This window comes from Gorilla gorilla, chromosome 18 (assembly GCF_029281585.2).
Source record: "Gorilla gorilla gorilla isolate KB3781 chromosome 18, NHGRI_mGorGor1-v2.1_pri, whole genome shotgun sequence".
Lineage (NCBI taxonomy): Eukaryota > Metazoa > Chordata > Mammalia > Primates > Hominidae > Gorilla > Gorilla gorilla.
In genome coordinates, this window is record NC_073242.2 from 76,254,432 (window position 1) to 76,269,562 (window position 15,131).

General features: G+C 37.2%; 1 protein-coding gene and 1 long non-coding RNA gene across 8 annotated transcripts in view; one reads left to right on the forward strand and one right to left on the reverse strand.

Moving 5' to 3' along the window:
* Nucleotides 1-15,131, forward strand: part of LOC134757506 (uncharacterized) — a 114,137-nt gene that overhangs the window by 57,719 nt on the left and 41,287 nt on the right. The gene's annotated exons all lie outside the window — the stretch shown is intronic.
* The window catches only part of ITFG1 (integrin alpha FG-GAP repeat containing 1), a 304,948-nt gene that overhangs the window by 45,960 nt on the left and 243,857 nt on the right, over nt 1-15,131 (reverse strand). Inside the window, exon 16 of one of the 6 annotated variants that reach the window (XM_063700183.1) lies at nt 1,114-1,166. The exons of the other annotated variants lie outside the window; for them this stretch is intronic. Within the exon in view, the coding sequence (XP_063556253.1) occupies nt 1,153-1,166 (14 nt within the window). The 3' untranslated portion in view covers nt 1,114-1,152. Of the gene's footprint in view, nt 1-1,113; nt 1,167-15,131 lie in introns of those variants that run through there. 6 annotated transcript variants of the gene reach the window in all.

Here is a 15,131-nt window from a genome sequence, read left to right on the forward strand (position 1 = left end):
AATTATGCCACAATCTTGATAAACTCAGGATTGGTTTTCAGATTAGAAAACTAAATATTAGAAACAAAGATGGCACAGACAAAACATTAAAACCCCTTCTCATAATTTTTTAAATGTCTGCTGTTCCTTCACTGATACACACTAAACAGTATTCTTTAATGTTGTCCTAGTGTTAATTCTTTCCATATTCTACCTTGTGAATGTGTAATTATTTGAAAGGCTGCTGTGCAGGTGTAACTTAAAAAAAAAAAGAAACATAATGAGAAAACACTTAGATAACAGGTATTGCTTCAAGCAGAAATCTGAAAACATCTGGGGGTGCTCAACAACAACAAAACAGAAAAAAATGGGCCTAGGTCTTGAATAGATATTTTTCGAAACAGATATACAAATAAATGGCCAATAAGCAAATACAATACGTGCAATATTGGGAAAATGCAAATCAAAACTACAATGGGATCCCACCTCACACCCAACAGAATGGCTGCCAAAAAGTAAAAATAACTAAATGTTGGCAAGAATGTAGAAAACTGCACCCTGTGTACTGTTGGTGGAATATAAAATGGTGTGTAGACCCACCATGGAAAATGGTATAGTGGTTCCTTCAAAAATTATACAGAAGTATCATATGATGCAGCAAGTCTGCTTTTGGGTATATACCCAAAAGAACTGAAAGCAGGGTGTCCAAGTGATATTTGTACACCCATGTACAGGATTACAATAGCCAAAAGGAGGAAGAAACCCAAGTGTCCATGAACTGGGGGAGTGAATAGAAAAAATGTGGAATATACCTAAAATGAAATATTATTCAGCCTTAAAGCAAGAAAATTCTGAAACATGCTACACTGATGCACCTCAAGGACTTTATGCTAAGTGAAATAAACCAGTCACAAAAAGACAAATACCGTGTGATTCCAATTACATTTGGTACCTAGAGCAGCAGTCCTCAAACTTTTTGGCACCAGGAACTGGTTTTGTGGAAGACAATTTTTCCACGGACCAGGGGATGGCTGGGATGGTTTTGGGATGATTCAAGCACATTACATTTATTATGCACTTTATTTCTATTATTATTACATTGTAACATGTAATGAATTATACAACTCACCATAATGTAGAATCAGTGGGAGCCCTGAGCTTGTCTTCCTGCAACTAGACAGTCCCATCTGGGGGTGATGGGAGACAGTGACAGATCATCAGGCATAGATTCTCATAAGGAGCGTGCAGCCCAGATCCCTTACACGAACAGTTCACAATAGGGTTCATGGTCCCGTGAAAATCTAATGCAGCGGCTGATCTGACAGGAGGCAGAGCTCAGGCTATAATGTGATTGATGGGGAGCAGCTGTAAATACAGATGAAGCTTTGCTTGCTCACCTGCTGCTCACCTCCTGCTATGTGGCCCGGTTCCTAACAGGCCATGGATTGGTACTGGTCTGTGGCCTGGGGGATGGGGACCCCTGACCTAGAGTACTCAGATTCATAGACACTGAAGGTAGAATGGTACATGCCATGGGCTGGAGCAGGAGGGAAATGGGGAGTTAGTGTTTAATGGGTACAGAGTTTCAAGTCTGCAAGGTGAAGTGCTCTGGAGAGTAATGATGGTGATGGTTGCACACAATGTGAATACACTTAGTACTACTGAACTGTATACTTAAAAATGGTTAAGATGATATATTTTATGTTTATATGTATTTCACCACAACTTAAAACAAAAATGAAAAGTCCCCACCCCTGCCAAATATGGTGGTGATGCTAAGAAAAACTGTCCATGGTCCCATATAAAAATGTAATTTTGTCCAATACATATATTATTAGTATTTTTATCCCCAGTAAAATCTTCCCATGGCATCTGACAGCCCACTTGTTATAGCTAAATCTTGTCAACCACACCTATACCAACTCTGCCGAAGATTCACCCTTGGTAACAAGCTTCCATAACAAAAATTTCAAAACAACTACTTTATGATTTCAAAGTTTGAATTTCTGTGAGTCATTCCTTCCCTCAGTGACTCCAACAGGTACCTTAAAACTAGCTGACTTTATAAGCTTAGAGTATTTCTAAGATACACATCATATTCCCTTTCCTTCCTAAACTGCTTCTAAAGATAATAAATTCAGCATTTTAGCTAATAGAAATGCTTTCGTATTTTGTTAGCTTTTGGTTTTTAAAACATTTGTTTTTATTTCTATTATAGCTCTTTTAACTATTTCTTGTCTCACTGTTATGCTAAGGAGGTATGCATACACACATCATTTGTACCAGGTGGTATTAAAAGTAAAATAAGGGTTAATGAACCACTGACAGGCAGAGCAGTAGCTGAATGCCTGGGTCCCTTTCCCCCTACCATCCTGTATTATTAAGGTGCATGCATCAACTGCAGCGGGATGCACCGTGGAAAATACTCAAGTGCCCCAGTTTTTGTGGCATTTTAAATTTTATATGGACATTGGAAGAAGACTGGGAATATCTAGAAGACATGAGAGCTTCCTGGCTGAGAAAACTGTCTTTGTTAGAAAGGAGGAGTGTCAGGAACTAAGCTTCAATTATTAGGCTGTTGTATTCTCTAAACTCATGTGCTGAGCCAGCACTTTGCTAAACTATCAAAAGACAGGTCCCAGGACCATCAGATGTACCTCTCCTGCCTCTCCAAATCTTTTCCTAATTCATCTGTCTGTTTACAATGCCACATGATGCCTGGCAAATAATACTACTATTTACATAGGAAGGTGGGAAGGATTTCCAAATATCCGTAGAAGTTTGGAATCATAGCTGAATATTCATAAGTTTATAAAGTTTTATGATATTTGTGAGTTTTATAGTCTATATCAGGATTTCTCAAGTCAGCACTGTTGACATTTTGGGATGGATAATTTTTTGTTGAGGGAGCTGTTCTATCTGTTATAGTTTGCTTAGCAGCCTCCTGGCCTCTATCCACTAGATGCCAGTAGCACCCTCCCAGTTGTGACAATCAAAAATGCCTGCAGACATTGTCAAATGTCTCCCATGAGTCAAAATCACCCCTGATTGAGAACCACTGGTCCAAAGACAATTCGTACAAATTTTCAGACTCAGATTCTTACTGCACTCAATGCAAGTCAGTGTATTTCTGAATCGGGATGAGAAAAAGTAAATTAGGGGGTAAAAACTCCTCATTTCCTGCATAATCAGCCTGGGAGAGGAGAAAAGGATCATTTTTATTGATCAAGGTTTTCTACGCTATGTGATTATTCTAATAAAGTTATGAGCTTCTAGCCTTCTGAAGAAATTTTCTGTGAAAGAAGTTCTCTAACTACAGGAAGTAACCAGGCTTTCAGGATTGGAGCAACCAGTGAGAACTCCATACTTCAACAGACTTCATCCTAGGAACACACACAGAGATTGAACATCCACTCCTATCGTATCATCAACCAGTGTGCAATTCAGTTTAATTAATCAGAGTCATAGTTGTTTGTTAATTTCCCCAGCTGGAATTAAATTATCTATCTATCTATCTATCTATCTATCTATCTATCTATCTATCTATCTATCTATCTATCTTAAGTCTAACTTTGTTGCCCAGGCTGGAGTGCAGTGGCATGATCTTGGCTCACTGCAACCTCTGCCTCCTGGGTTCATGCTACTCTCCTGCCTCAGCCCCCTGAGTAGCTGCGACTACAGGCGCCCGCCACCACGCCTGGCTAATTTTTATATTTTTAGTGGAGACGGGGTTTCACCATGTTGGTCTGGCTAGTCTCAAACTCCTGACCTCAAGTGATCCACCCACCTCGGCTTCCCAAAGTGCTGGGAACACAGGCGTGATCCACCACGCCTGGCCAGGCATTAAATATTTGATAATAATAGTTAATATTTACTATCTAAGCTATAATACCAACTTGATCTCTCCAGTTGGATCCAAAGAACACATGATTACCTCCCCCATCCCCATCTAAACTGCTCCTCACCAGTCATCTTTCTCAGTAAGAGACAGCTACCCTGCTACCTATGGCTCAAGCCCTCATATCCTGTGATTTATTCTTATTGAGATATAATTCACATGCCATAAAATGTACCTTTAATGTATACAATTCAGCAGTTTGTTAGTATGTTCTCAGAGTTGGGCAAACCTGACCACTATCGAATTCCAGAACATTCTCATCGACCTCAATATGAAACTCCATACCTATCAGCAATCATCCCATTACTCTCACCTACCAGCTTCTGGGAACCAGAATCTACTTTCTGTCTCTATGGATCTGCTTATTCTAGGCACTTCCTATAAATGGAATAATACCACAAAAATGGCCTTTTGTTTGTGGCTTCTTTCATTTAGCAGGTATTCAAGGTTCTTCCTCAGATTTCACTCTTGATTTCCCTTTTTTCACCCATTCCATAGTAGTCCATGAAGAAGTGCAGTTGATGCCATCTCCCCAACACATCCCTAGCCTGCCCATTTCTCTCCATCACTGCTACCATGTTAGTGTGAGCTGCTGGCATCTTGTGCCTGAATGCTTCCTATACTTCATCTGACTGACATCCCAACAGCCACAACTCAACTAAGTTTTCTACCCAAGAGAGGCCCTCCCTGATCAACCAACTTAAAGTAGCACTCAAACCACTCTCCATTACATGGACCTCTTTTTGCTTTTATTTGTTCACTCAATTATTCAACAAATATTTATTCAGTATTATGATAGTATTTCTCTAGGTGCTGGGAATACAGAAGTGAACAAGACAAAGATCCTTGCTCTCTTATTTTTTTTTTTTTTTGAGACGGAGTCTCGCTCTGTCGCCCAGGCTGGAGTGCAGTGGCGCCATCTCGGCTTCACTGCAAGCTCTGCCTCCCAGGTTCATGCCATTCTCCCGCCTCAGCCTCCCGAGTAGCTGGGACTACAGGCACCTGCCACCACGCCCATTTAATTTTTTTGTATTTTTAGTACAGATGGGGTTTCACCGTGTTAGCCAGGATGGTCTCGATCTCCTGACCTCGTGATCCGCCCATCTCGGCCTCCCAAAGTGCTGGGATTACAGGCGTGAGCCACCGCGCCCGGCCTGCTCTCTTATATTCTAATGGAGGTACCACACAATAAAATAATTAGAAGGTGGCAAGTGCTTTGGCACAAGATGAAGTACAGAAGGGGAACAGTGAGGAGTGGGGAGTGTTGTGGTTTTCAAAAAAGTGATTAGGGAAGTGCTCAGTGAGCTGACAGCTGAACAAAGACATGAAGCAGGTAAGCCATGAGGATATCCAAAGACAGGTGTCCCAGGGAGAGGGGATGAGCTTGGTGAATGCAGGGCAGCAAAGGGGCCCGTACAACAGATGCAGAGTTAAGAAGGCGGGAGAGTAGAAGTAGATGCCGTCAGAGAGAGAACAGAGATCCAGAACTTGCAGGGCCCTGGGGGCCACAGGACGTTAACTCACTACCTGGTATTTTCCCATTTTCTCTCTCCCCACCCTCCCGCCCCTTCCACAGAATGTAACTGCCTTGAGAGCAACAACATTATCTGGTTTGTTCAACAATATATACTTACTCAGCCAAGAACTGTACCAGACAGAGTGAAATCATTCAATAAATGCTTACTAGATGAATTTATTGAATAATTACTATGTACCAGGCATTGTATAAGCCCTTAGTATGCATTATCTCATAATTATTGTCACCATTTTACAGTAAGAAAACTGTAGTTTGGGGAGGTTACATAATTTGCCCAAGGTAACATAGCAGGAGACTGGAAAAGCCAAGACTTGAAATCAGGAGTGCTGACTTCAGAAACTTTATTCCACTACCTTTAAAATAATTTATAAATATGAGGTCATATTATCATTTATTATAAAAGATGGCTAAGACTAGAGAACCTGGAGCCAGGCTGCCTGGGTTCAAATCCAGGCTCTGCCTCATACTAGCTGTGTGACTCTGGGGAAGTCCTTAACTTCTGTATGAATCAGATTCTTCAGCTCTAAAGTGAGGATGACAATAATGAACTACGTTACTGGCCTTTGTGAGACTTAAAAAAACTAATCCATGTATAAGAACTTTAAGGTGTTTGGCACACTAAAAGTACTCATTAAGTGTAAGCTATTATTTATTCCCAGAGTCTTTAAGCCTTATATATCTTTCCAGCTATGAGACTAGTATGAGGCACTGTATCTTCTACAACCTGGAGCTGTACTTCTAGAACAAACGAAAGGACCTGACATCAGGTGGTTAACATCGATGGGCACCAGTCCTTTACTTTAATTGTATTGCTTTTATCTTAGAAGTCAAATATTAATATTTTCTGTTGGCAACCATAAGAAGTTTTGGTGGTAATCAATAAAACTTCTAGTGTGACTCCATGTTTCTCCTGTTTGAAAAATACTGGAGAACGTAATTTCAGAAAAAGCTGATCATCTTATCTGGAATCACTTCTCATCCTACATAAGTGGGATACCATTAGAGATAACCAACTTCTCTGTTTGTTATTAGGTTTCTAAAATCAGGGTTATCACATTTGTAAGAGTAAAACCTTTTGACTGAGGAAGTCAGATGGTCAACCCATCTTCCTTCCATGAGTACAATGCAGGGAGGGGAGAGGAGGGAAGTGAGGGTATCTGGGAATTGAGAGACAAGAGAGATTTAAAAAATATCCTTCCTCACAATTATTCAAATACTTTAAATGTTTATCATTGTCATCCAACTTAGAATAAGAAGGGGGAAAACATAAGGAAGACTGAAAAAATTGAGAATTAAAAATTGAGCCATGAGAAAAGTATTAAAAATCAAGATAGCCAAAGTTCAGTGAAATCTAACGAAGTGGTTCCCACCTACTTTATTACTAAAACTCTTTTACATATTTCTTTTATAGATTTGAAATTGGAATATATTTTGTCTACCAAACTATATTTACTAAAATGTTTCCTATTTTAATTCATCATTGTAACTGTAAAATAAATCATATCCCAAGTATTCATTTAATATTATCTATCTGATCAGAACTACTGATCATTATATAACCAATATTACCATAGTATTGATATAATTCCAATAAAAGCAAAGAAGCATAACATACTGTTACTCTATGGAACCTTATACAAATATACAATGGTATTTTAGGCTGCAAATAGTTACAGATACTATTTTTACCACCACAGATCTTACAGTGATTTTTAAACTAAACTTTTTATTTTGAGATAATTTTAGATTTCCATGCAGATATAGAAATAATGCAAAGATCCCATGTACCCTTTATTCAGTTTTCACTCATGGTAACATCTTACAAAATGAGAGCATATTATCAAAGCCAGTAAAATACTGATTCTGAGACAGTGAAGTCCTGAACATTTCCATCACCACAAGGATCCCTCATACTGTCTTTTCATAGCCACAACCATTTCCCCGTCACCCACACCTACTCCTAAATCCCTGTCTAACTCTAATTTGTTCTTCATTTCTATAACTTTTTTTCACTTTAGAAATGTTATACAAATAGAATCATATAGTATATAAACTTCTGGGATAGGCTTTTTCTCAATGTAATCCTCTGGAGATTCATCTGGGTTGTTCTGTGAAAAATAGTTTGTTCCTTTTCATTGCTGAGTAGTGTTTCATGGCATGGATGTACCAAAGATTTTAATAAGCCACAGGAGGATACCTGGGTTGCTTCTAGTTTAGGGCTATTATGAATACAGCTGGTATAAACACTCACGTGTAGATTTTTGAGTGAACATTTAACTTTTCATCTCTCTGGGATAAGTGCCTGGGACTGCAATTGCTGGGTCATACAGTAGTTGCATGTCTAGTTTTTTAAGAACTACCAACATTTTCCAGAGTGACTAAAACATTTCACGTTCATACAAGCTATAAGTGATCTACTGTCTCTGCATCCTCATTAGCATTTGATGTTGTCACTTTATATTTTTAGCCATTCCGATAGGTGTGTAGTATATCCCATTGTGGTTTTAATGTGCATTTCCCTAATTAAATACTGTTAACGTCTTTTCATGTGCTAATTGCTACCTATGTATCTTCTTCAGTGAAATGTCTCTTCATGTCTCTTGTCCATGTTTTAATTTGACAGTGTGAAGAGTTCTCTATATATTATAGATATTGAACCTTTGTTAGATATGTGATTTGCAAATATTTTTCTTTCGGGCTGTAGATTGTCTTTTCATCCTTTTATCAGGGTCTTTCACAGAGCAAAACTATTTAAGTTTTGATGAAGTCTTGTAAATATTTCCTTTAATGGATCTTGCTTTTGGTGTAAAGTCTAAGGACTCTTTGCCAAGCCTTAAATCCAGAAAATATCCTCATGATTCTTGTTAGAAGATCTATAGTTTCATATTTTACATTTATGTCCATGATCCACTTTGAATTCCTTTTTGTAACTTTGTGAAAAATCTATCTTTCCTTTATTGCTTTTTGCACCTTTGTCAAAAATGAGGTAGGCATGTTTGTATGGGCTTATTTCTGGGTTCTGTCTTCCATTTCATAATCAATGTGTCTGTACTTCTGCCAATACCATACAGTCTTGATTACTGCAGCTATAATTGAAATTACATAGACGAATTCCACCTATTTTATTCTTCTTTTTCCAATTGTTTCAGTTCTATTAGGTTGGTGCAAAAGTAATTGTGGTTTTGCCATTAAAAAATGACAAAAAGCACAATTACTTTTGCAGTAACTTAATAGCTCCTTGGCCTTTCCATATATATTTTCTAATGAAATTGTCTATATCTACAAAATATCGTTCCGGGGACGTGGAAAGGAATTGTGTTAAACCTGCAAGGCAATTTATGGAAAACTGATATCTCTCTCTCTTAAATCTCCCAATCTATGAACCTTGCGTATCTCTTCATTTATTTAGACCACTGATTTCTCTCACTGGCATTGCGTAGTTTTCAACATATAAGTCCTCTATATGTTTTGTTAAATTTATACTTAAGTATTTCACATTTTTTGAGTGATTGTGAATAGAAATGTATTTTTAATTTTGGTGTCTATGTATCCGTTGATAATGTACAGACACACAACTGATTTTTGCGTTCTTGTATCCTGCAACCTTGCTGAATGTACTTCTTGGTTGAAGCAGTTTTTGCTGAGTGTGTGTTTTTTATTCCTGGAGGTCATCTATGTATACAATTATGTCATCTGGAAATAGTGATGGTTTTACTTCTTTCCTTTCAACTTGGTTGCCTTTTGTTTCCTTTTCTTGCCTTATTCCAGTGAATTCACAATTAGAGTGTTTAGAGGCGATATCCTTGCTTAGTTCCTAATCTTTGACGCAGACCATTCAGTCTTTTATCATTAAGCATAAATTCAGCTGAAGGTTTCTTGTAAACATTCTTTATCAAATTCAGGAAGTTATTCTCTATCCCTATTTTTATGACAGTTTTTATCATGAATAGTTTAAACTTCAGTGCTTTTTCGGCATCAGTTAATATGACCATGTGGTTTGTTTTCTTCTTTACTCTGTCAATGTGGTGTACTACACTAATAGATTTTTTAATCTTGAACTGGCATTGTGTCCCTGGCATAACCCCCACTTGATCATGGTGTATAATTCTTTCTATATAATGCTGTATGTGTTCTACTCACTAATTTCTTTTCTTTCTTTTTTTTTTTGGTAGAGAAGGGGTCTTACTGTGTATCCCAGGCTGGTCTCAAATTCCTAGGCTCAAGTGATTCTCCCACATCGGCCTCTCAAAGTGCTGGGATTGCAGGCATGAGCTACCATGTTTGTCCCACTAATACGTTTTTCATGATTTTTGTATTTATATTCATGAGGACTATCTGTCTACAGGGATTTTGTACTGTCTTTGTCTGGTTTTGGTATCAGGGTAAACCTACAAACCAGAAAATTTTCCTTTTTTTTCTAAAGGAGATTGTACAGAATTTGAAGTTAACTCTATTTTATTTTTTTGAGACGGGGTCTTGCTGTGTCACCCAGGTTAGAGTGCAGTGGTGCAATTGTGGCTCACTGTAACCTTGACCTCCAGGGCTCAAGTGATCCTCCCACTTCAGCCTCCTGAATTGCTGGGACTATGGGCACATGCCACTACATCTGGCTTATTTAAAAATTTTTTTTTGTAGACACAGGATCTCACTATATTGCCTGGGTTGGTCTCAAACTCCTGAACTCAAGTGATCCTCTCGCCTTGGCCTCCCAAAGTGCTGGGATTACAGGCATGAGCCATCCATCGCACTCTACCAGTTAACTGTATTTTAAATGTGTGGTATAATTCTTACCATTTGGGTCTACCTATTTCTTTTTTGCAAGTTTTAAAATTATGAACCCAATTTCCTTAGTAATTTTAAGATTATTCAAATGATATATTTTATATTGGATAATTTGTGATAGTTTGTGTTTTTCAAGCAGTTTGTCCATTTCTTCTAAGATGTCCAATGCATGTGCATATTATTCCCTTATTATCCTTTTGATATCTTCAGGGTCCACAGTGAGTCATCTGATTCATTCCTGACACTGGCAATTTATGGCTCCTCTCTCTTTTTTTTTGGTCAGTCCTGGTACAGATTTGTCAATTTTGTTTATTTCCTGTTTAACTGATTTTATCTTTTGTTTTTCTGTTTTGAATTTCAATAACTTCTGCTCTTATTTATTTCCTTCCTCTTGTTTACTTTAGGTTTGCTTTTCTATTCATAGGTTGTTGAGGTGGGTGCTTACGTTATTAATTTGAGACTTACTCTTTTCTCTTATACACATGCATTGTTATAATTTTCCTCTCAGCACTGCTTTGGCTGTGTCCCCAAGTTTTTGATATGTTGTATTTTTCTTTTCATTCAGCTCAATATATTTTAAAAATTTCCCTTGAAAATTTCTCTTTGACCTCTGGATTATTTAGAAATAAGATGTTTAAGTTTCAAGTGTTTAGAGATTTTACAACAGGAATTTCTGTTGTTGATTTCTATTTTAAGTTCATTGTGGTTGGAGAATACTCTCTATGGTTTCACTTGTTTAAATTTTTTGAGGTTTTTAAATTAAAATTTTTTAATTGCCCAGAACTCAGTATATTTTAGTATATGTTCCATGGGCATTTGAAAAGAATGTATTGCTGTTGTTGGGCAGATTATTCTATAAATGTCTACTAGATCCTGTTGGTTGATGATATTGCTGAGTTCTGTATCCTTGCTGATTTTCCAACTGTTTGCCAAATCTTGAGAGAGAGATATTGAGGTCTCCAACTATAAATGTAGATTTGTCTATTCGCCTTTCAGTTCAATTTTGGCTTCATACATTTTGCAGCTCTGTTTTTTGATGCAATTAGAATTGCTATGTCACGGGAGGGGAGGGGGCTGAAGGTTGAGTTGATTACTAATGGCCAGTAATTTAATCAATAATGCCTCCACAATGACGCTTCTATAAATCCCAAAAGGATAGGATTTGGAGAGCTTCTGGGTTACTGAATACATCCATGGGCTGGGAGTGTGGTGCACCCCAAGTTCCATAAGACTTGTGCTCAGGACCCTTCTGAACCTTACCTTATGTATTTCTTCATGTGGCTGTTGATCTGTATCCTTCATAATATCTTTATAATAAGCCAGTACATGTAAGTAAGTGTTTCCCTGAGTTCTGTGAGCCATTCCAGCAAATGACTGAACTTGATGAAGGAGTGAGTCATGGGAAATGCCAATTTATAGACTCTCCATCAGAAATACTGGATGCCTGGACTTGTGATTAGCATCCAAAGTGGGGAAAATCTTGTGAGACTGAGCCCTTAACTGTGGGATATGAGTCTGCCTCCAGAAAGTGTCAGAATTGAATTAAATTATGAGATACCTAGCTTGTGTTGGAGAATAGGTTGATGTGGGGTAAAACCCTACATATCTGGTCACAGATGTGTTCTGTGTTGAATGAGTGTGTGTCGTAGAAGACATATTTTTTCCCCTACATCACAGTATGTGATTGCTTAACATCACTTCTTGCATACACTAAGGGTACACAGAAGGCAAAGGTTACTTATGTTTTTCTCAGATATATTAACAAATAGTAACCACAGAGGAAAAAGGAAAATGATTTTGCTCTGGATTTAAACAGTATGGCCAAATAAGTCATTTATGGGGTAGAAAAGCAATTCTTGGTCTAATAATGTTATTATTCATAAATGACCAACAACTCACTAGTCTACAAAATTTTGCCAATGTACTCGATTCTATTAAGTTCTTATCAAATATTGTTTAGGCAATTTGGATGCCCATTGCAGATCCCTGGGTAATTTACAAGAGTAGTAAACAAAATCCTAGATTCAAAACCAGAGGAGTTTAAGCTCCTAAAAAGTTTATAATAAATGTACTTTATTTTTATTTTTTAAATCTGTTACAGGAACTATTATTTAGAAAATTAATGACTCCTCTGTAATGTAACTCTCTAATAATGTTTGGCCATTCAGGCTTTGCTAGGAAATGGACTAAGACTGCAGAGTAATGGGTAAGAATGATAATCTATCTGTAAGCAATAGGATAATTGGGCCAGGCCTTTACTGAATAATATTAATTTATGTTGTTGTTATTTCTCTCTGGCAGTGGTTTTCAAACTTTTCTGATCACAGCCCACAATAAAAACTACATCCTATGTTATTACCCAGTGTGAAAACACACACATGCACACACAACTAAATAAAAATTTCATGAAACAATACTTTACCATCTGGGATGTACTCTGATCAATAGATTGTTTTCTACTGTTCTCTTTTATTCTATTAAGTAAAATACTCTAAAAGCTACTACATTAATTTTATGACCCGACAATGGGTAGTGAGTGACTCTCAGATGCTCTAGGAGAAACCCAAGGCTGTAGTTTCCGAAATACGTAAATGTAGTCATCCTCTTCCTACAGTGGAACATTCTCTGCTGATGGGGTAGGATGGGATGGAAGGTACGGTTTAGCCCAGTAATGTTTCTTTGGAGTTCAACATGCTTAACATTTAAACTGGGAATTTTCATCCTTTAAAATTTGGGGCAGGGTTTCATGATGGCACTCCCTCAGTCAATTAAATTAAGTGCTACTTCCTTGCTTAGAATACATTTTATGCATGAAATACAGCATATGTTTGAAATATTTTAAAACCTTTTTCTTAAATTAAAAAGCAATATATATTTAGTAAACAAAAATGCAAAGAAATATATAAAATCCAAAAACCAAGAGATAATCATAGTAACATACGTTAGTTTGTTTATATATTTGTCCTACACACAGACACACTTAAAAATCACACACCTACAATTTGCATTCCCATGACCAAGAGATAATTGTGGTAACATTTTATGCGTCATTTTGTTTAGATATTTTTCCTACACACAGACACACTTAAAATAACGCACATACAATTTGGATTTTACATGCAGATATGTCTTCCTCCAACTATTATAAACATCAAAAGTTATCTTAAAATATTTTGTAGGCTGGAGAATATTATAAAATGGGATAATTTATTATATCTCTATTTAGATTTTTTTCAAGTTTGTGAGGGCTTTTTATTTTTGTTTTCAGTGTTCTGCCATGAAAATTTATGCATTCATTTGATTTATGCACTCAACTGCATTTATTTTTACCTTAGATATTTTTTCATTTCCTTTTATGCCTACAAATTCCCTCCCGATTTCTACTCCAATCTAGAAACAGGTAAATATTAGATATAATAAGAATAAATCTAATGTTCCATTACTGTTTTGGGGTAGATTTTTAAAAATCATGCTAAGTAAATATTGTTCCATTCACTTAAAAAAATAGTAATGGGTAGTGAATATTACTGAATGGAGTTCAATACTAGGTGCCAATGTCTAGTTTGCAGTATAAGTTTGGTGAAAATTTTGTTGACTGAATCAAGAATCCCATTTTTTTTTTTTTTTTCTGAGATGGAGTTTTGTTCTTGTCACCCAGCTGGAGTGCAATGCCCTCAGCTCGCTGCAACTGCTGCCTCCAGGTTCAATGAATCTCCTGCCCCAGCCTCCCGAAGTAGCTGGGACTACAGGCATGTGCCACCACACCTGGCTAATTTCTTTTTTCTTGCATTTTCAGTAGAGACAGCGTTTCACCATTTTGGCCAGGCTGGTCTCAAACTCCTGACCTCAGGTGATCCGCCCACCTTGGCCTCCAAAAGTGCTGGGATTACAGGCATGGGCCACTGCACCCAGCGCATCTTTTTTAAACAATGAAAAAGAACAGAAAACTAGTCAACAGTTACAGAAATGTACAAAGTGGAAAGTGAATCTCTTGAAATTGTGTTCCTCAAGATAAATGTTAATTTTTTATTAACTTTTTTCTATGAAGTGAGAATTATTTTATTATTTTATTATTTATTTATTTATTTTTTTGAGACAGTCTTACTCCTTCACCAAGATTGGAGTGCAGTGGTGTGATCTCGGCTCACTGCAACATCTACCTCCCAGGTCCAAGTGATTCTCATGCCTCAGCCTCCTGAGTAGCTGGAATTACAGGCCACCGCCACCACGTGCAGCTTTTGTATTTTTAGTGGAAATGGGGCTTTGTCATGTTGGCCAGGCTGGTCTTGAACTCCTGACCTCAAGTGAACCACCCGCCTTGGTCTCCCAAAGTGGTGGGATTACAGGCATGAGCACCTGGCCTGAATTATTCATTTAACTGCATAAAAATATATGCAAATAGATGTTTACTGTTGTATTGTTGTATTATAGTAAAACAAAAAATAGAGGATTGGCTAGAGTAGCTATTGTATCTTTATACAAAATAGCCCCCAAAGAAATCAGGATTATCTGTATGAACAGATATGGAGAGATGTACACAATGTATCATTATATGAAAAAAAAAGAAAAAGAAAGTATTTTAAAAACTGATGCACTGCTATAACAATTAAGAGATTTTCCCATTTTAAGCCATCAGTGCATTCCTTAGATAATCATCTACTTGATTACGTTAAGTAAGCAATTCTTTAAAAATACAGACAAATTTAAGTTGTTAGGTTTTAGATAGGATTTTCATTGATATCCCACCAGTGAACTTAGTTTTTGGTTTTGAGTATGCTGGCTCTGCCCGAGTTATACTAGGTTCATGAAATGCAATAAGTAACTTCATCTTGTCATCCTGTCTTCTGGAACGTCTTACCTAGCACTGAAATCATCTGCATCTTCAAAGTATAAAAGAATTAACTGATAAAACCAGCTGGTCCCAGAGCCTTTTTT